The sequence below is a fragment of the Capricornis sumatraensis genome, chromosome 20 (genome assembly GCF_032405125.1).
Source record: "Capricornis sumatraensis isolate serow.1 chromosome 20, serow.2, whole genome shotgun sequence".
Lineage (NCBI taxonomy): Eukaryota > Metazoa > Chordata > Mammalia > Artiodactyla > Bovidae > Capricornis > Capricornis sumatraensis.
This window is the reverse complement of record NC_091088.1, coordinates 62,031,709-62,052,617: the sequence shown is the minus strand read 5'-3', so window position 1 is coordinate 62,052,617 and position 20,909 is coordinate 62,031,709. Positions and strand designations below refer to the sequence as shown.

Below are 20,909 nucleotides of genomic sequence, written 5' to 3'. Positions count from 1 at the left end.
ATACATGAGCCCAGAGCTCAGGGGCAAAGATGGGGTCTAAGACAAGCATGGGAGTCTTCAGCAGGGAAGTCGTGAATGAAGTGGTGACATTGGTTGAGATAGTCAAGGGAGAGAGAGAAGTCAGAGGTGAAGAGAGAGTCGAGGACTGCGCCCTGGCAGTTGATCAGTAGGCGAAAGATTTCACTCCTCTGGTTTTCTCCAAGTTGGCTTGCTGTTTGAATCTAGCTTTTCCCCAGCTTCGGTGTCCGCAGTCCACCAATGTGTGTTATTTTCCTAGTAACAGCTACCCTTACATCCACCTGACATCGCTTACCTATAAATTGGCTCCCTCTTTTAAAATATTAACCTCATCCTGAGTTCCATCTGTGAAATCACAGATTTGATGTGCTAATTACATTTTTCTGCCTGTACAAGAAAAGAAATCAAGAACTATGCACATAAACAAGGTATCTCTTCCTGGCCCAAGCCAGCTTCGCTCACCTCAACAGACCCCTGGTGGTGGTGGTGGTGGTGGTTTAGTCACTAAGTAGTGTCCGACTCTTGCGACCCCATGGACGGCAGCCCACCAGGCTCCTCTGTCCCTGGGATTCTCCAGGCAAGAATACTGGAGTGGGGTGCCATTTCCTTCTCCAATGCATGCATGCATGCTAAGTCGCTTCAGTCGTGTCCGACTCTGTGAGACCTCATAGACAGCAGCCCACCACGCTCTTCTGTTCCTGGGATTCTCCAGGCAAGAATATTGGAGTGGGTTGCCATTTCTTTAGCCTATGTTATACCTTTGGACTTAGAAAAGGCGCCCCCTCCTGGCCTGGGAAGGAAGTACATCTGAATTTCGCTCCACCTCTCTTGCTCCCTCTGCTGTTTGCTGTTGTGCAGTGCACAACCTGAATTACTGTATCGAGCGGATTTGCATTTACCACAAGCTGGGGAAGGAAGCTCTGGACTAATGTTCCTCCTTAACGCCTACTGGGTGAAGGCAATGGCACCCCACTCCAGTATTCTGGCCTGGAAAATCCCAAGGACAGAGGAACCTGGTCGGCTGCGGTCCATGGGGTCGCTAAGAGTCAGACATGACTGAGCTACTTCACTTTCACTTTTCACTTTCATGCACTGTAGAAGGAAATGGCAGCCCACTCCAGTGTTCTTGCCTGGAGAGTCCCGGGGACGGGGGAGCCTGGGGGGCTGCCGTCTATGGGGTCGCACAGAGTCGGACACGACTGTGGCGACTTAGCAGCAGCAGCAGCAGCAGGGTGTCACCATCAGCATCATCGTGGCTGCTGTTGTAATGCTGTAGCTCTACAGGATTAGGGGGGGCCACCCCTCGCACCCCCGCCCTGCTCCTGGATCCTCTGTGTCTTCCCAGGGGCTGCAGAAGACGATAGACCCTACCTAGCACCCCCAGCCATGAAGTTCAGCCGCAGTCTGTCTGTGCCTGGTTCGGAGGACATCCCCCCGCCGCCCACCACGTCCCCACCAGAGCCCCCCTACAGCACGCCTCCAGCCCCGTCCTCCTCCGGCCGCCTCACTCCCTCTCCCCGGGGTGGGCTCTTCAATCCCAGCTCAGGTGGCACCCACCCAGCCTCGTCCCCGGCGTCCTTCGATGGGCCCGCCCCCCCTGACACCCGGATAGGGAGCCGAGAGAAGAGCCTGTATCACAGCGGGCCCCTGCCCCCAGCCCACCACCACCCGCCCCACCACCACCACCACCACGCCCCGCCCCCCCAGCCCCACCACCACCACGCCCACCCGCCTCACCCGCCGGAGATGGAGACCGGCGGCTCCCCCGACGACCCCCCACCCCGCCTGGCTCTGGGGCCCCAGCCCAGCCTACGAGGCTGGCGGGGCGGCGGGCCCAGCCCGACCCCAGGGGCCCTGTCCCCGTCGCACCACGGCAGCGGGGGCGGCGCCGGCGGCCCCTCCCAGGCTCCGGCGCTGCGCTACTTCCAGCTGCCTCCGCGGGCGGCCAGCGCGGCCATGTACGTGCCCGCCCGTTCCGGCCGCGGGCGCAAGGGCCCGCTGGTCAAGCAGACCAAAGTCGTCGAAGGCGAGCCCCAGAAGGGCGGCGGCCTCCCGCCCGCCCCCTCGCCCACGTCTCCGGCGTCCCCGCAGCCACCGCCGCCGCCGCCGCCGGCCGCGGCCGCCCCGTCGGAAAAGAACTCCATCCCTATCCCCACAATCATCATCAAGGCGCCGTCCACCAGTAGCAGCGGCCGCAGCAGCCAGGGGAGCAGCACCGAGGCGGAGCCCCCGAGCCAGGCCGAGGCCGCGGGCGGCGGGGGCGGCGGCGGCGGCGGCTCTTCCGCGCCCAGCCCCGCCCCGGCCGTGTCGCCCGTGCCGCCGTCCCCCTCGCCCGTGCCCACCCCCGCCTCGCCCAGCGGCCCGGCCACCCTGGATTTCACCAGCCAGTTCGGAGCGGCCCTGGTGGGGGCGGCTCGAAGGGAAGGGGGCTGGCAGAACGAAGCCCGCCGGCGGTCCACGCTGTTCCTCTCCACCGACGCGGGGGACGAGCCCGACGGCGGCGACAGCTCGCTGGGCCCAGGGGCGCCCCCGGGCCCCCGGCTGCGCCACTCCAAGTCCATCGACGAAGGCATGTTTTCGGCCGAGCCCTACCTCCGGCTGGAGTCGGCGGCCGCCGGCAGCAGCTACGCGGGCTACGCGGCCGGCAGCCGAGCCTACGGGGGCAGCAGCGCCTTCACCAGCTTCCTGCCGCCGCGACCCCTGGTCCACCCGCTGACCGGCAAGGCCCTGGACCCGGCCTCCCCGCTTGGGCTGGCCCTGGCCGCCCGGGAGCGGGCGCTGAAGGAGTCCTCGGAGGGCGGTGGGCCTCCCCAGCCCCCTCCAAGGCCTCCATCGCCCCGCTACGAGGCCCCGCCGCCCACCCCGCACCACCACTCGCCCCACGCCCACCACGAGCCAGTGCTGCGCCTCTGGGGAGCCTCGCCCCCGGACCCGGCCCGCCGGGAGCTGGGGTACCGGGCAGGGCTGGGCAGCCAGGAGAAGTCCCTTCCGGCCAGCCCACCGGCGGCCCGACGCTCCTTGCTGCACCGCCTACCTCCCACAGCTCCCGGGGTCGGGCCCCTCCTTCTGCAGCTGGGGCCCGAGCCTCCCGCCCCGCACCCCGGGGTGAGCAAGCCCTGGAGATCCGGCGCCCCCCCGGAGGAGCCCGAGCGGCTGCCCCTCCACGTGCGGTTCCTGGAGAACTGCCAGCCCCGGGCCGGGGGGGCGGGTGGAAGGGCCCCCCCCTCGGAGGACGGGCCGGGGGTCCCGCCGCCCAGCCCGCGCCGCTCTGTGCCGCCCTCGCCGACCTCCCCGCGGGGCAGTGAAGAGAACGGGCTCCCCCTGCTGGTCCTGCCGCCGCCCGCCCCCTCGGTGGACGTGGAAGACGGCGAATTCCTCTTTGTGGAGCCGCTGCCCCCGCCCCTCGAGTTTTCCAATAGCTTCGAGAAGCCGGAGTCGCCTCTCACGCCGGGGCCTCCCCACCCGCTGCCGGACCCACCCACCCCGACCACCCCCTTGCCCCCTGTGCCGCCCCCGGCCGTGGCCGCCGCCCCTCCCACCCTGGACTCGACCGCATCCAGCCTGACTTCCTATGACAGCGAGGTGGCAACGCTGACCCAGGGGGCCCCCGCGGCTCCTGGGGATCCCCCTCCGCCAGGCCCTCCCGCCCCAGCCGCCCCGGCTCCCCCACCCCCCCAGCCTGGCCCAGACCCTCCCCCGGGCACGGATTCTGGTATTGAGGAGGTGGACAGTCGGAGCAGCAGCGACCACCCCCTGGAGACCATCAGCAGCGCCTCCACGCTGAGCAGCCTGTCCGCTGAAGGCGGGGGCGGCGCAGGGGGCGGAACTGGCAGCGTTGGAGGCAGTGGTGGCGCCAGCGTGGCCGGTGGGCCAGAGCTCCTGGACACCTACGTGGCCTACCTGGATGGCCAGGCCTTCGGGGGCAGTGGCACTCCCGGCCCTGCATACCCCCCGCAGCTCATGACTCCCTCTAAGCTCCGGGGCCGGGCGCTCGGGGCCGGCGGAGGCCTGCGGCCGGGACCCGGTGGGGGACTGCGAGACCCTGTCACTCCCACCAGCCCCACTGTCTCAGTGACGGGGGCGGGAACCGATGGGCTGCTGGCCCTGAGCGGTTGTCCGGGATCCTCGACGGCAGGCGTGGCTGGCGGCCCCGTGGCTGTAGAGCCAGAAGGTCCGCCAGTGCCCTTGCCATCGGCCTCCTCCCTGCCTCGGAAGCTGCTGCCCTGGGAGGAGGGCCCGGGCCCGCCGCCGCCCCCTCTGCCGGGGCCCTTAGCCCAGCCTCAGGCCTCAGCCTTGGCCACTGTAAAAGCCAGCATCATCAGTGAACTCAGCTCCAAGCTTCAGCAGTTTGGGGGCTCCTCGGCAGCTGGTGGCGCTCTGCCGTGGGCCCGGGGAGGCAGCGGGGGAAGCGGGGACAGCCACCACGGGGGAGCCAGCTACGTCCCCGAGCGGACTTCCTCCCTGCAGCGGCAGAGGTGAGCAGGGTGCGGGGCTGGCGGTTTGCAGTGGAAGACAGAGGGGCTGATGCTGTGGGTACTGGAGTCCACCTCCCGCATCAACCCTGTCCCTTTAGGCGGTAGAAAGAAAACAGAAACCGGGCTGGCTTGGAGAAGTTTGCCCTTAGAGAAGCATGCTTTTCCAGGCACTCGAAATTTCCCTTTATCTCAGTAGCTTCTGTGATCTCCTCCCATCACCATGACAACCCACACTCCATGATGAACAAAGAGTGATGAACACAGGAGATTGGAGCACAACTTGCCGGTGTCCTTTCCTTGGTGGGTTGTCAGTTCTGACAACCCCTGAAATCTTCGAGTCCCTTTGAGCCCAGTGTTGGTTCAAGACAAGAGGCTTTAGGGCATGGTTGTCCTAAAGCCATGTCCAAGCATGGTTCTGGAGCTAGGTGTTTTTTTTTTTAGTGGCAGGGGGTGCTGCTTCCAGCCCTGCACTTGCTAACTGGGTGACCTTCAGCAAAGGAATCTACCTCTCTGTAGAAGGAGGAAGGCATAGAACTCACCTAAAAGGGTTTTTGAGGCCAACTGTACCATGAGATGGAGGAGGGGAGGGGGGTCTCTTAAAAGGCCATCAGGTATAGATGGAGGAATCTGGGAAGATGCGGGAAGTTTTCCAAAGCAGCTAGCTAGTTGGAATCAGCTCAAAGTTCAAGCCCTTCTAATCTAAGGGAAAGTATAGTCACATTCCTGACCCAGACACACAGAGCGAGTGGAGAGAGGTTTTTTAACCCTCTTGCCCTTCTTCAGAGCTTACTGTAATTCTGCTCAAGGGTTTGATATCCTTACAGTGATATTCTAAGGTGGTTTCTAAGGTCTTTGAGATCTTAAGGCATCTCACAGATGACAGAGGAAAGGATGCTTAATTTAGTTTACCCATCCACCAATGACTGACTTGCCATCTCTGTTACCCGGTGCCCTTCAGGGGGAGAGGGAGGGAATCCCGCAATGGACAAAACAAGCAAAGCATATCCCTTATAGAGCTCACAGCCTGATAAGCAGAGGTGGAGGTCAGACAGGAAACAGTCATTGCGGTCATCCTAGGGAAAAAAATACAATAATGGGATGGTTCAGAAGAGGTGTCTCAAATAAAAGGCAAGCTGAACAGAGACTGGAGGAGGGAAGGGAGCGAACTGTATGGCTCCTGGAGGGAAAAGAGCGCTAAGCTGAGGGAACCGTTCAAAGGACCCGAGGCAGGGACTGTTGTGGAGGGAGCTAAAGGGATGAGGGGAATCCTTTTCTCCCCTCGTTTCTTCTCTCTTTCATCGCCCTCTCCCCATCTCTCTCTCTCTCTCTGTCCCCTGTCCCCTTCCATCTCTCTCCCCTGAATGCTCCTCCTCTTTTTTGTTCCTCTCTCACCGTCTCCCTGTCTTCCACTCTGCTGTGACTTGGCCATACCCCGAAAGGCAGTATAGGGGAGTGGTTAAGAGCTCAGACTTTGGTGCCATGTAACTGGGCTCTGCCACTTCCTGGCTGTGTGTCCTTAGGCAAGTTACTTAACCTCTCTGTGCTGCTGATAATAATAGTAACCTGCATCAGGGCTGTCACGGGGATTCCATTGAGATGCGATCTGTAAAAGCACTTAGAACAATGCCTGGCACACGTGAGCATCAGTAAGTGGTGGCGATTATTATTATTATCACTTAATGTCTCTTTTTCTTTCATCTCTCTCGACTGTCGCCCTCCCTGTCCTCTCACTTTTCTCTCCCTTCATTTTCTGTCCTGACATCCATCTTACCCCCTCGCTCGCTCCTTCCATCTCTTCCCATCTCTCTACCCCGCGCCCCGGTCTCTCTTCCTCTCTCCCTACACCTTGACCTCTGCCTCTTTCTCGCCCCACCCTTGCCCCCCACCCCACCCTTCTCCTCCACCCCCGCCCCGTATCACATTCCAGACTCTCGGAAGACTCCCAGTCCTCGCTCCTCTCCAAACCTGTGAGCAGCCTGTTTCAGAACTGGTCCAAACCACCTCTGCCGCCACTCCCCACGGGAACCGCGGTGTCCCCTTCAGCCGCTGCAGCCCCGGGGGCCACCTCCCCATCGGCTTCCTCCTCCTCCACGTCCGCCCGCCACCTCCAGGGCGTGGAGTTCGAGATGCGCCCACCTTTGCTCCGCCGGGCCCCCAGCCCCTCATTGCTGCCCGCCTCGGAGCACAAGGTCAGCCCTGCGCCCCGGCCCTCGTCCCTACCCATCCTGCCTTCCGGACCCCTCTACCCGGGCCTCTTTGACATCCGAGGCTCCCCCACCGGAGGGGCAGGAGGCTCGGCCGACCCCTTCGCCCCCGTCTTTGTACCGCCGCACCCCGGGATGTCCGGAAGTCTCGGCGGGGCCTTGTCAGGGGCCTCCCGCTCCCTCTCACCGACCCGCCTGCTTTCCCTGCCCCCGGACAAGCCGTTCGGCGCTAAACCTCTGGGCTTCTGGACCAAGTTCGATGTGGCTGACTGGCTAGAGTGGCTGGGCTTGGCCGAACACCGGGCCCGGTTCCTGGACCACGAGATCGATGGCTCCCACCTTCCCGCCTTGACCAAGGAGGACTACGTCGATTTGGGGGTGACCAGGGTGGGACACCGCATGAACATCGACCGGGCTCTCAAGTTTTTCCTGGAGAGGTGATGGCTGGCCTGGACGGACCAGCCCGTCCACAGAACCCTTGAGCCTGCTGGCCTCTTGACCTCTGACCGCCCCTCCCACCCAACCCAACCGTCCTTCTCTCCCCGGGCCAGGGACTCTGCTAGAACTGCGCCCTGACCCTTGTCTCCCAAGGCCGGAGGTCACCAGGTGGCCTGATCCCGGCCAGACATTTGCACCTCACAGGAGGGGGCAGCTGACACGAGGCGGTGTGTGTGTGTGTGAAGGGGTAGGGGGAGCGGAGGGGCGCTGGAGGAAATCAGAGAGGGGGTGGAGAAGGAGGGAAGGGTCGATTCTGGGGAGCGGGGGACAGACAGAGCCATAGAGGGCCAGCCCTGAGCCTGACCGCTTGGGGGTCGTCCCCCAGGCCGCAGAGGAAGGGGCCGCCCTCAGATTCCACCATCTGCCGCCCCTCTAACCACCCTTCCCCCCGTCTCCAGGCCCCTGGCTCTCCCCACCCTCCCCTCTCCCCAGCACACACAGCAGCCCCCGCCCCCCAGGCTCTTGCACGCTCCTTTGCACGCCTGCTCACCTCTCTCCCCTTCCTGGGCTACAATTTTGCACAAATGCGCCCTCTGGCTGTCTTGCGCGCTCCGCCTTGGCTTCCTCCGCCTGCCTTTGCTTCCGGCTCGCTCGGCTTCCCTGGCACACCACAGCGTCTGTCTCCCCACGCTCCACACCCCCTTGGTCTCAGACTCTTCCCACGGGCGCCCTCCCCCACCCCCACCCCACCCCTCTCTCCTGAAGAATCTCTGGGCCCTTGCTGCAGACACACTTGGGACACCCTTTCCCTCGCCCTCTCTCAGACCGTGCGCCTCCCCCTAAACTCGCGCCTCCGTTCTCCTGAAGCACCCTCTCCCCTTAATCCTGCACCCCCACATTCTCTGCCCACCCCTCCGTCTCACAGTGGCACTCCCACGCCACCTCCTTGCCCCTCCCCCCACCCACTGTTGCTTGCACCCTCGCCTCCCAGGAACCATATCTTCTCCTCTTTGCCAGGCTTTCCCACTCCCTCGCCCCGTCGTTTCCCAGATCCTTGTCCATCTCCACTGTCAATTCTTTGATGCAGCTTCTTGCACGCCCGCTCTTGCACACGCATTCTCCCCAGCACGTCCCCTGCTCTCTTGAAGCCGTCTTTTCGTCCTTAACTAGGCTTTTGCACCCCGCAGCCCTGCCTTGCACGCTCATGCTTGAATTTCTGGTTGTTCTTGGGTAACTTTTACCATCTCTTGGAGAACTCTGCAGCCTCTTTCCTTTTGCACATTCATCCCATTCCACACGCTCTTGAGCCTGTATTATTGTTTCTTTTCCTGGCAGTTTTTTTTCCTGCCCCCAAAGATCAGCTCTTATGATCATTTGCACTCTGCCTATTCTCTTAGCTCTGGACACTTTCTGGCAAGAGAAGATCCTGTGCACTCTCAGTTCCTGCCCACTTTGCTTCCTCGCTTCCTCCTCTCCCTGCCCCAGTCTGCCCTCTCAGCTCCTCCCTCCTCTGACTTCCGGTCCATCCATTTTGCACGACGACACCGCCTCCCCCCATCTCCTAAACTTTCCGTCTCTCCCAGAAACTCCTCCCTCCAGCATGGCTGTCCCTTCCTGCACGCTTCCCTGTCCCTCTATTCCTAGGGCTTGGAAATTCTAAGCCACCCCCTTCCCCTGGAAAGCCCCTTCCCCTACTGTGGGCAAAAGGGGGAGGGCATCGCCCCTGATCCCCACCATGTTCAGCTGCCAAAGAAGGGAGCTCCCCCTCCTTCCCCCAAGCCCATTCCCCCTCTGCTGCCCCCTACCCCCGGGGGGGGGGGGCGCTCCGTCCTTGGGGGGAGGGTGCTTGCAACCCTCCCTCCTTACCACGTCAGGGATCTGCGGGGAACCTTGTGGGAGGGTCGTGGGAGGGGGGAGGGGTGGCGAGGAGAGGGGCGGAGGTCGCGCTGGGCCCCTACCCGCCCCCTCCCCCTTGTCGGATGCCCCCCGTCCGCAGGGGGCCTGCGCGGCGCTCGTCTATCAAGGGCTTGTTCATTCTGGATGGGTGCCGCGGGGTTGGGGAGGGTGTGGGGGGTGGGGAGGGGGGTAGGAGAGGTTGGGCTGGGGAGGGGGAAGGTACTGGATGGGGGACAGCGCGGGGCGGAGAGAAGCGACAAAGCAAAAAGAGGAACAATAACAAAAGAAAATACAAAAAAAAAAACCTAGAACACACAAAAAAATCCAGAAAAAAAAAAAAAACCTGAAATAAAGCCCGAGAATTGTCTTCCAAGGGGGGTTGGGAGGAGGAAAAGGGGGGCGGATGAGGACGTCTGGTTCTCGTTGGGACAGGGATCACACGCGTTCAAATCCACGGGGCCCCGGTCTTCCCTCTCGCGGGCCTCGGAATTCACCCCTCAAGGGGCTGCGACCCAGGCGTCCATTCGCAGGGACTAGGGGAAGACTAGGGAGGCGGAATTATATCATGGGGGTTCGTCTCTACCCCCCGTCACCACCCTCCCCCTGACTCCCCACCAAGATTTTGCAGAGAGAAATGGCTTTTGTACCAGGTCATTCTTTATAATTAAACTCACAGTATCCACCCCCTTGAGCCGACCCCGCCTCCTTCCTGGGGAGGCAACTCCCCTTTCCCTCTGAGGTTCCCGGTGGGTATCCCGAGCCAGCAGGGCAGTGCGCAAGCGCAGCCGGGGCCCGCCCCCCCCAAATGTCAGTCTTCCTCGGTCGGCTCCGCCCCCAGAGCCTCGAGCATGCGCCGTCGGACTAGGGAGCGACGCAGGTGCAGGCGGTAATCGCTCAGCAGCAGTTCGTCGTGGCGCACGAGAGGATGCAGGTTCCCGCGGAGTCGAAGCCCCGAGCGCAGCAGGCGCGAGCGAGTCTGGAAGTCCGTGACCATGATGAGCCACCTGTGAAGGGACAAGGCCAGGGGGAGAGGAGCGGGGCGGAGACGGAGGGGGAATCGCTGGCGGCCCCAGCCCCGCCTCTGGTTGCTGAAGAGTCCTTGCCTGATCCCTGAGTTCGTTTACCGACCGACTCGTCCCTCAACCCGTCGCTGCGTCCCTAAACTCGCCAGGCCTGCACTCTCATCGGGGTCAATCTGTTCTTTGACCCTCAGGGGGGTCAGTCTAGGCTCTGTCTTCCCTCAGCCCGGCTCTGTCGAGGCTCCATATTTCTAAACTGCCACTGCACTGGCCGCCCCGCCCCTTCAGTGCTGCTCTCAGGCCTGGTCCCGCCCTCCACCAGACAGTCAGGACCCCCGGGATCACTCTGACCCCGCCCTGCAAGGTGCTCAGGCTCATAGCTGCTGTCCCGTGTTCAGACCCCCACTCCTCGGTCTTGCGCATCCCCGTCACCACCTGGGTCACTGAAAGTCTGGCTCCTCTCTCCAGATCCCGCCTTCTTTTCCGATCTCACCTGGCCCTGCTCCCCCACCGCACCCACTCTCGGCTTCGCTCCTTCTAGGCACCCGTGTGGGTGCATACAAAGTCGTTTCAGTCGTGACCGACTCTGCTCCCTTATGGACCGTAGTCCATCGGGTTCCACTAGCCCGCCAGGCTCCTCTGTCCATGGGATTCTCCAGGCAAGAATACTGGAGTGCGTTGCCATGCCCTCTTTCAAGGGACCATCCCCACCCAGGGATGGAACCCGTGTCTTTTCTCCTGCATTGGCAGGCGGGTTCTTTACCGCTACTGCCGCGTTTCAGCCAGGTAGGGGTCCTTCTATCTACCACAACCTTCACTGGGGGCTCCAGGCCCCGCCCCCTCACTGTCTGTCCCCTCCCCGCCCCGCCCCTTGATGCGCTTCCTGTTGGCCCGCACCTCCTGGCCACGCCCACCCAATGTCTCCGCCCCGCCCCGCCTCTCTCAGCCCTCACTCCCGGCCCCGCCCCCTCACTGTCTGTCCCTTCCCAGCCCCGCCCCTTGCTGCGCTTCCTGTTGGCCCGCACCTTCCGTTAGCTCCTGGCCACGCCCACCCAAAGTCCCCGCCCCACCTCTCTCCGCCCTCACTCCCGGCTCCGCCCCCTCATCGTGTTCACTGCGAGCCTACCACTCCAGGCCCTTCACCCCCGCCAAGGACTCACCGGTCCCGGCGTCCGGCAGTCCCACAGATGACGTTCATGTTCTCAAAGCGGATGCTGCTCACGCGCCCACTCTCCATGGCCCCGGGGAACTCGGCTTCCAGGGCCTCCAGCACCTCCACGTGGGTAAGGTCCTCTTCAGGCTGGGGATGTCGGGCCGAGTTAAGTCCAGGTGCAAAAGTCCCCACCCTAGACCCCACCTGCAGAACCTGCCAGAGCGAGGAGGATAGGAATCTTTCAGGTAGAAAGGCATCTGCTGCCATTCTAGGTCATTCTCAGACAAAAAAATCAATCCTCACCAAGCCGATTTGCCAGAAGTCAATGAACAGTCGGCTGAATGATTCACCAGTTGGCCAACTTTGCCTATCTATTGAAAACTTTTCCGGAAACCTGCGTTGGATGGTGAAGTTTTGGCAGCCCTTGAAGATTTCCGCAAGGATTTAAGCTGTACATTTTTCCTTTTATAGTCATATTAGCATTTTAAGGACTGTTCCTTTGTCAATAAATAAGGATCGTGGGGGAGGGGTTGACATCTTGTCAATCTATTTAACATTCAGAAAACACACTGATCACTAACCACGTTTCAGTCTCAGATTGCATTGTGGAGGGTGATAGCATATGTCATATATAAAACTGCCAAGAAGCTACAGTGAAATCAAGAAATTGGTCACCTCCTGCTAGACTTGGGTGTGTATGTTGAGCGGCGGAGGCGGGGATGGGGTTGTTTCGTGTTCAAAGACACGAAGAGAAGCAATGGAGTGTGGATTGGCCTTGTCAAGAACGGTGATCCCTTCGTCAGGGTAAAGTGACACAGATCAGCTGAGGGAACATTCAGAGGCTTGTGCTGGCAAGCCTCATTTAATTCTCAAATTAAAGGGTGATACCTTAATAGCTACCTCTGCTGAAGCAGGAACGGCCACAGAAACCATACACGGCGTAACCACTTCACTGAATCTGTCAAACACCTAAGCTTTTTAAAAATGAGTTTTTGCACTGTCTGTCCATTTTACAGATTTTCCTAGTAGACGGATTAGCAGGATTCCCCCTGTCCTCCGTCTCCCTTCTCTCCGCCTCTCTCAACGATGGCCCCTTTGACAAATTCACAATTTATTTTCAGCCACTTATCCTGGCGCCAGGCCCTCAGCTGCTAAGCTGTGGAGCTTGGATTCAAGTCCTGTCCACCGCCCCAGCAGGGATCTGGGGTCACGGGCTGGGGGAGGGCCACTCACCGAGGTCTCCATGCACAGACAAAGCGGCTGAGCGGCAGGCGGCATAGGGAACTTCCGGATGCACGGGAGCTCTCGGTCCAGCGCCTCGTATTCTGCAATGACCTGACGCAGATACTGTTTCCTGGGAAAACAGCCAGCGGACAGAGACCTCCCAAGGTCAGGGGTCGGTGCCCTCGAGCTTAGAGCTGAGGTCAGAAATCACGGGGCCAAGGACCACTCACGAGGATTTGACAGGTCTGCCCAGGCTCCGCGCCTGCATCTCCTCTGGGGTCTCTCGATCCACAAGGAGCACTCCTGGGGATGGAAAACCCAAGTACATCGGTTGCCCTGAGCACTCCTCACACCTTATTCTGCTTAAATGACATCACCAAGTGACTGGCTATGCCACTCCCAGGATAGCTCCTCTGCCAGTTATTCGGCTGTTGTGTCTCAGCCCCAGATTCCACCCTGCCCCACCCAGCTGTGGGATACCCCAGAGCTTGGACTCGCTACTAACCCCATTTCCCTTCCGACTTTTGGGGTCCCCTTCAGTTCAGTTCAGTCGCTCAGTCATGTCCGACTCTTTGCGACCCCATGAATCGCAGCACGCCAGGCCTCCCTGTCCATCACCAACTCCCAGAGTTCACTCAGACTCATGTCCATCGAGTCGGTGATGCCATCCAGCCATCTCATCCTCTGTCGTCCCCTTCTCCTCCTGCCCCCAATCCCTCCCAGCATCAGAGTCTTTTCCAATGAGTCAACTCTTCGCATGAGGTGGCCAAAGTACTGGAGTTTCAGCTTCAGCATCATTCCCTCAAAAGAAATCCCAGGGCTGATCTCCTTCAGAATGGACTGGTTGGATCTCCTTGCAGTCCAAGGGACTCTCAAGAGTCTTCTTCAACACCACAGTTCAAAAGCATCAATTCTTCAGCGCTCAGCTTTCTTCACAGTCCAACTCTCACATCCATACATGACCACTGGAAAAACCATAGCCTTGACTAGATGGACCTTTGTTGGCAAAGTAATGTTTCTGCTTTTCAATATGCTATCTAAAAAAAAAAAAAATATATGCTATCTAGGTTGGTCATAACTTTTCTTCCAAGGAGTAAGCGTCTTTTAATTTCATGGCTGCAGTCACCATCTGCAGTGATTTTGGAGCCCCAAAAAATAAAGTTTGACACTGTTTCCACTGTTTCCCCATCTATTTCCCATGAAGTGATGGGACCAGATGCCATGATCTTCGTTTTCTGAATGTGGAGCTTTAAGCCAACTTTTTCACTCTCCACTTCACTTTCATCAAGAGGCTTTTTAGTTCCTCTTCACTTTCTGCCATATGGGTGGTGCCATCTGCATATCTGAGGTTATTGATATTTCTCCCAGCAATCTTGATTCCAGCTTGTGCTTCTTCCACCCTAGCGTTTCTCGTGATGTACTCTCAGAGACTCACAAATTTCCAGAGGCTTTCTCTTGCCTTCAGGATAAAGTCCTCCCCTGCTATGGGGACTCATTCCTCAATGCGTGGTCTGGGGGAGCCTCTCAGGGTCCCCTCCAGACCTACAGGATGAGAATCTGCATTTTAAACAGATCCCCTCTGAGAACCACCTGCCCTGCGTCACGTATGGTCCCTCTGCTGAGCTCTCTGCGTTTCTGTCTGGCCATCCTGGCCTCCCTTCCATCCTTCCAATGCAGTAATCTCCTTCTCAAGTCTGTCCAATTAACAATAACTACATGTTTACAGTCCCTTTTGCAAAGCCAAACACCTTTTAAAGTTCTTTCCACTGAATCCTCACAACAACTTCTGAGGTAGTGTAGTTTAAGTTCAGTTCAGTTCAGTCTCTCAGTGTCCGACTCTTTGCGACCCCATGGACTGCAGCATGCCGGGCTTCCCTGTCCATTATCAACTCCCAGAGCTTGCTCAAACTCATGTCCATAGAGTCAGTAACGCCATCTAAGCATCTCATCCTGTCATCCCCTTCTCCTCCTGCCTTCAATCATTCCCAGCATCAGGGTGTTTTCAAATGAATCAGTTCTTCACATCAGGATGTATAATGAACCCAAATGTTCCAATACCTAGCTTCAATCAATATCAATATTTTGCCAATCTTGTTTCTTCTAGGGACTTCCCCACCACACAGAGAAGCAAAGAGAAGTTAAGTGATTTTCTCAAGGTCACACAGCCCAAGTGATAGAATCATGATAAAAATTGAGCCATCTGGATCCAGAACATGTTCTCAATCCCCCAGGCTGCTGCCTCTCATCCCACTATTGTCTACACAACAGCTTCCTAACTTCTCAACCTCTCTGTCTCTCTCCTTCATTCATCCCATCAGAATAGCACTTTTTGCTACTGTTTCTTGGTTTGTTTTATAGTTATTTATTTATTGGGAGCGATGCTGGCTCTTCATTGCTACATGGGTTTTGCTCTAGTTGCAGAGAGCACGGGCTACTTCCTAGTTGTGGTGCGCAGGCTTCTCACTGCAGTGGCTTTTGTTGTGGACCATGGGCTCTAGGCATGCAGGCTTCAATCGTCACAGCACACAGCCTCAGTAGTTGTGGCCCACAGGCTTAGTTGTCCCAGGGCATGTGGGATCTTCCCATGGGATCTTCCCATGTGATCTCCTGCATTGGCAGGTGGATTCTTTACCATTGAGCCACTAGGGAAGCCTCAGAATACCATTTTGAAATGTAGATCCGACCACATCACCACCTCCACTTTCCTCAAAACCCTCCCAGGACTTCTCATTGTCTTCGGGATAAATTAAGACCGAGACCACATAGGACCAAGACCCTGCTGATGTCTCAAGCCTGATCAGACAACATCGACCTCCTCACTTGCTGCATTCCAGAAACATCACCCTTCTGTGACGTGAACTCTCCATGCCGCCCCTCCTGCCACAGGACCTTGACACATGCTGTAAATCCACGTGGTGCTCTCTTCCCCCTCACTTAGCTCATCACGTCTCCTTGAGCATGTGAAGGGTTCCTGTCTTGAATGCATAACACCACGTACTGGCTGTCATCACAGCTGCCTTTTTACATTTATTTCTATGAGTCTCTAATTATAATGCGAACAACATAAGGTCAGGGGCTTGTCTTCTGCTCTGGGCACCTAGCAAAGCACCAGGCACCTAGTTGTAAGAATTTACTGGATGAAGACTGAAGGGATATAATCATCAAATGCAATACAATATCTTTGTTTGGATCTTAATTAAAACAAACCAACTGTAAAAAATGAAAGTTTTTAATAATTAGGGAAATTCAAATATATCCTAGATGAGATGATATTCAAGAAAAATTTATAAATGTTTGCTGGTTGTAATTAATGGCATGGTAGGTCTGTTTTCTAAAACTTGTTTTAAAACAAATTCGTCCTATAGAATGTCCCCCCAAAAATTGTGTGTGTGGGTGTCTAGGTGCAACAAGATTAGCAAAATATTGATAGTTATTGAAGTTAGGTATTGGAATGCGTGGATTTATTAAACATTTTCTCTATTTTTGTGAATGTTTGAATTTTTCCATAGTAGAAAAAAATCTTTTAAATTCCTATCACAGATAACTTAGAAATAAAATTATATGCCCTGGAAAAGTGTGTGAAATGACTTGGAAAATGACTCTAGCAACATTAAAGTGATATGTTTAAAATGTGAATAAAACTGTTTCTTGTGAAATGTGGCATTGGAAATAAAGATTCCTAAATTACAACCATGATTTTAATATATTTGTTTCAATGTATATCCATAACTTAATAAAGGTATACATTTATAAATGAGTACTTATTGAATAATTGAGTAAACATAATACTTTCAAACATCAACAGACACCTCCAAGGCCTCCTGTGTGCCCTGAAGGATGATGCAGACAAAGAGATTAATGAGACCTCCACCCTTCCCTCCAAGAGCTTTTGGTGTGGTGGGGGAAACGGTCACCGTAAAGTGCAGTACTTGCTACAGTGGAGGTGTCACAAGGTGGACAGTCTGGGGGCAATCAAGGAAGGCTCCTTGGAGGGGGTGATGTCTACCATGAGACTTAAGGGATACAAGAGGAATTTCCCTAATAAAGAAATGGCAGAGACCCTCCTTGTTAAAAAGAAGAAGAAGAAGAAGAAGAAGAAAGAAAGAAATTGCAAAGAAAGGGATATTTTATGCAGAGGCATCACTGGGTGTGTAGGTGGGGCACTAAGGTCTTTAAGCAAAAGAGAATATTCCCAGAATTCTCTTCAGGCCCAAAGCTAAGGAGTACTTCTTGCAATTGTAGGTTATTAATTATTTGTGAGCTAACGTGTGTCATGTCTGCCTTCCTTGCATGAGAACAGCCTGGGTCATTTCATTCATTACTACAGGCAAACCACTTGGGACCCACAGGCTTTCTAATGACCTAAGACAAAATTTGCAACCTGACAAGCTAAAAATGTTACTGGCTCCAAAATACCACAAAGAAAATAGAAAAACTGAAATGAACAAATATTGATCTACAAAATGCGCCAACTGGTCAACTCAGTGCCACTCAAATTTTTCTAGAGCTATACATAAAGTTTTGATGCTTTCGGACTGTTAGAGTTCTATTGGTGTTAGAGAAGACTCTTGAGAGTCCATTGAACCGCAAGGAGATCAAACCAATCAATCCTAAAGGAAATTAGTCGTGAATTATTCACTGGAAGGACTAATGCTGAAGCTGAAGCTCCAATACTTTAGCCACTTGATACGAATAACTGACTCATTGGAAAAGACCCTGATACTGGGAAAGATTGAAGGCAGGAGGAGAAGGTGATGATAGAGGATGAGATGGTTGGATGGCATTATCGACTGAATAAACATGAATTTGAGCAAACTCCAGGCTATCGAGAAGGTCGGGGAAGCCTGGCATGCTGCAGTCCATGGGGTGGCAAAGAGTCGGACATGACTGAAGCTAACTAGCACAGCAGGGAGAAAACTCTTGAGAGTCCCTTGGACTGCAAAGAGATCAAACCAGTCAATCCTAAAGAAAATCATCCCTGAATATTCATTGGAAGGACTGATGCTGAAGCTGAAACTCCAATACTTTGGCCACCTGATGCAAAGAACTAACTCCTTGGAAAAGGCCCTGACGCTAGGAAAGATTGAAGGCAGGAGGAGAAGGGGACGACAGAGGATGAGATGGTTGAATGTCATCACCAACTTGATGGACATGAGTTTGAGAAAGCTCCGGGAGTTGCTGATGAACAGGGAAGCCTGGCATGCTGCAGTCCATGGGGTCGCAAAAGAGTCAGACATGACTGAGTGACTGAACTGAATTGATAAATAAAGTATACTTATCAGGTGGGTGCCTCAGTCTAGGTTAGAGATGATGTGGGGTTCGGGGGGGGTGTCTGCAAACAGAAGAGGTTTTCAAAGGCACTAACAGAGACTGGAGGACAGAGAAACTGTCTGTTTTGCCACTAGAGCATTTGTTGTGCCTAGCCTAGCACCTGGCACAGAGTAGGTGCTTATAGCCAACACCCAGAAAGGAGACCATGTCAATGATTTCCGTCCTTATTCCTCACTTGAGGAGTGTCCATTCCCCATCCATGGGAGAGATGGGAAGGGAACCAGGTGAGGCTCACCAATCCCCAGGATCCTCAGAAATATCTCATCTGGTGTAAACCAATGCCTTCGACCCCTACTGCTCATCATAATTACCTGGCAAGCAGTCAAAAACTATAGATGCTAGGGCCCCAGTCCTAGAGATCCTGGTTAACTGGAATCTGAAGTAGGATTAGATATAAATTCTTTTAAAACTTTCTCCCACCTGATGCATAGACCCAATGACTAAAATAATCATTATAATTTCATTCTTTTTCCCAGGCATTGAGACAAGAGTGAGTGGGTGCTTAGCGCCGGCCAATGAGATGTGAGGAGAGATTATTTGGAATTCTTAAGATTAAAACCTTTGGAAGTGATGCCTGGAACTTTGGCAGCCATTGGTGACCATGAGGTATGCAAGCTAGTGTGCAAAAGGGATATATCCCAGACTAAAAGGCAGGGAAACAGAAATCGTTCTCAATAACATTCACTGAGCTGCTGATCCACTCAAATACAAACCCTGCTCCATCTATAGGCTTCTTTTACAGTGAGATAATGTCTTTCCTATTCTTTATACTGGGCTTCCCACATGCCTCAGTGGTAAAGAATCTCCTGCCGCCAAGCAGAAGACGTGCGCTTGATCCCTGGGTTGGTAAGAGCCCCTGGAGAAGGAAATGGTAACCCACTCCAGTATCCTTGCCTGGGAAATCCCACGGATAGAGGCTGGCGGGCTATAGTTCATGGGATCGCAAAGAGTCAGGCACAACTTAGCAACTGAACAACAATTCTTTATACTTCCTTAAGTCCAATTCTGTATTACCTGCTAGCCAAATGAATTGTCACCAAGATATTACTTTAGAAATGTTCAATGAGAAAATGAATGAAGGAACGAGCTGTGCTAAAGTAGAGCGGAAATAGGCAGCCGTGGAAGATGAGCCTGACAGCTGGCACAGGCTACATAGGGCCTCAAACACTGGATTGAGGGGCTGGTGCCCTGTCCTGGGAGTGATGGGGAACATGGAAGAGCTGCGAGCAAGGGAGAGAAAGGGTTAGTGCTGGGTGTCAGAAAGTTTTCTCTGGAGCTACATAGGGGATGGGCGAGAGGGAAGAAATTGGAGGCCAGGGAGTCAGGTGGAGAAAGAGTCCATTGGAAGAGGACAAGCCCTGAGCTGGGGATGTGGGGACGGGGCAGAGAGAATGAGAACGAAGACAGGGTTAGGGACTGATGGCAGTGGGAGGAAACGGGAGTCGGCGGAACAATGCCTGGGGTCTGGATTGGGTTGATCGTAGGGTCATTCAAAGATGGGAAGCAGGGAGAAGGAGTAGCTTCGGGAGAAGATGCTAAGTCCGGTGGTGGAGACAAAAAGGGTGTGAGGGGCCAGGGCAGGGAGTCTCTACGGGCTCAGGTCCTCCAGAAGAGTTGTTGAGGGCCCAGAGACTCATGGGAAATGTAGTTCCGGGTCCAGACCATTGGCCAAGGAACTGCAAAGGCTCACGGGAAATGGCGGTTTGCGGTCTTAAAGGGTACTGCCTAGTGGACACAAGAAGTTGGGGGTAGCTCTCTCTTTGGAAGGCCAGTAACTCACTCACGGCCAGGCCGCAAGGCAGGCTGTGACACAATGCTCGGATGAAGGCCCTCCACCCCCACGCTTGCTTACAAACGCACAGCTACCTGCGTCCCTGTGCATGCCGGGGTTGCCCACGGCGGAGGAGCACAGGGGCTCCACCTCCCGTTGCATCCTGGGAAGGCGGGTGGGGGTTGTCTCAGGAGGACGGGGAGAAGAGCTCTGACTGGGCCACCCGCCCCAGCTCTGTCTCCCCGCTGCTTCCCCCCTCTTGTTCTTGAAGGCCCGGGGGTAAAATGTGGACGGCTGAGCCCACATGGGCATCTGGTTTCCTTTCATCTCTGGGACCCTCTGTGTGTCCCACTTCCTTCTTGCCCAGCTTCCTTTTTCTTCCTCAACGTCCCCCGGTCTCCTCGAGCCTCTTTCCCCACTCCTGACACTCGCACAGTCTTCCTCATCTGCTCCCCATGTCTCTATCCCCCTCCCTGCCTCCCTCTTTCCCCATTTCTTTATCCTGACTTCGCCCTGTCGCTCTCCCCATCTCTCCTCTACTCTTTCCCTCGTTTTCTCTGCCCTCTTTCTCCCCACATCTCTCCCCTTCCCTCCTTCCATCTCCCCAATCTCCCCCATCAGTTTCCCCAACATCGCCCCATCCCCCCTTCCCTCTCTGTCTTCATTGTTTTCTGGCTCTCTCTAACCCTATCCCCCGCTCTCTGGCTCCCTACCTCTCTCCCCATCTCTCCCAGTCTCCTTTTTCCCTCTTTCCCCATCTCTCTTCTCTCACAGCTGCCTCTGTCCGGCCCCTTGTCCTCCCCCCTCTGTCATCCCTTTTCTGTTCCCACTTGCCCTCCGCTCATCCCTGTTTCACGCAGGAACTGGTTAGATACAGGCTAGATTCAAACAGAAACTGGGTTCTCTATAGGGGAGGGAAAGGTGAGCAGAGGGCCTGGTTGCCATGGTACCTCCAGTGGATGGGGGAGGGGCTAGGAGTGAAGGAGGTCAGCCACAGAGATGCCCACAGGGCATCTCTTCTTTGTGTCTGCTGAGCTCTCAGCAGGGGAGAGAAGCCTAGACTTTCCCCCTTAGTTTGTCTTTCTCAGTCTGTCTCTGTTACTTGTATCGCAAGCCTTCTCTCCACTTCAGCTGGTCGTTGCCTTAACTTCCTGCTTGATAAGCATTGGTTCTCTGCTTTTTAGGAGTAGCACCTCGATTTTCTGAGTCACTAATATTTGTGGTGTTGGAGAAGACTCTTGAGAGTCCCTTGGGCTGCAAGGAGATCAAACCAGCCAATCCTAAAGGAAATCATCCCTGAATATTCGTTGGAAGGACTGATGCTGAAGCTGAAACTCCAATACTTTGGCCACCTGATTTGAAGAACTGACTCATTTGAAA

General features: G+C 55.8%; 2 protein-coding genes across 2 annotated transcripts in view; one reads left to right on the top strand and one right to left on the bottom strand.

The window, feature by feature from the left end:
• Window positions 1-7,138, top strand: part of SHANK1 (SH3 and multiple ankyrin repeat domains 1) — a 46,906-nt gene extending 39,768 nt beyond the window's left edge. The window contains exons 22-23 of the mRNA XM_068992488.1: window positions 1,364-4,493; window positions 6,421-7,138. Of these exons, the coding sequence (XP_068848589.1) occupies window positions 1,364-4,493; window positions 6,421-7,138 (3,848 nt within the window). The remainder of the gene's footprint in view (window positions 1-1,363; window positions 4,494-6,420) is intronic.
• A 2,701-nt stretch (window positions 7,139-9,839) lies between these two features.
• Window positions 9,840-19,691, bottom strand: C20H19orf81 (chromosome 20 C19orf81 homolog). The gene is made up of 5 exons (XM_068993115.1): window positions 19,625-19,691; window positions 12,658-12,730; window positions 12,437-12,557; window positions 11,211-11,350; window positions 9,840-10,035 (listed from the first exon to the last, which is right to left on the bottom strand). The coding sequence occupies exons 1-5, from the start codon at window positions 19,689-19,691 to the stop codon at window positions 9,840-9,842; spliced, it is 597 nt and encodes a 198-aa protein (XP_068849216.1).
• Between the last annotated feature and the right edge of the window lie 1,218 nt (window positions 19,692-20,909).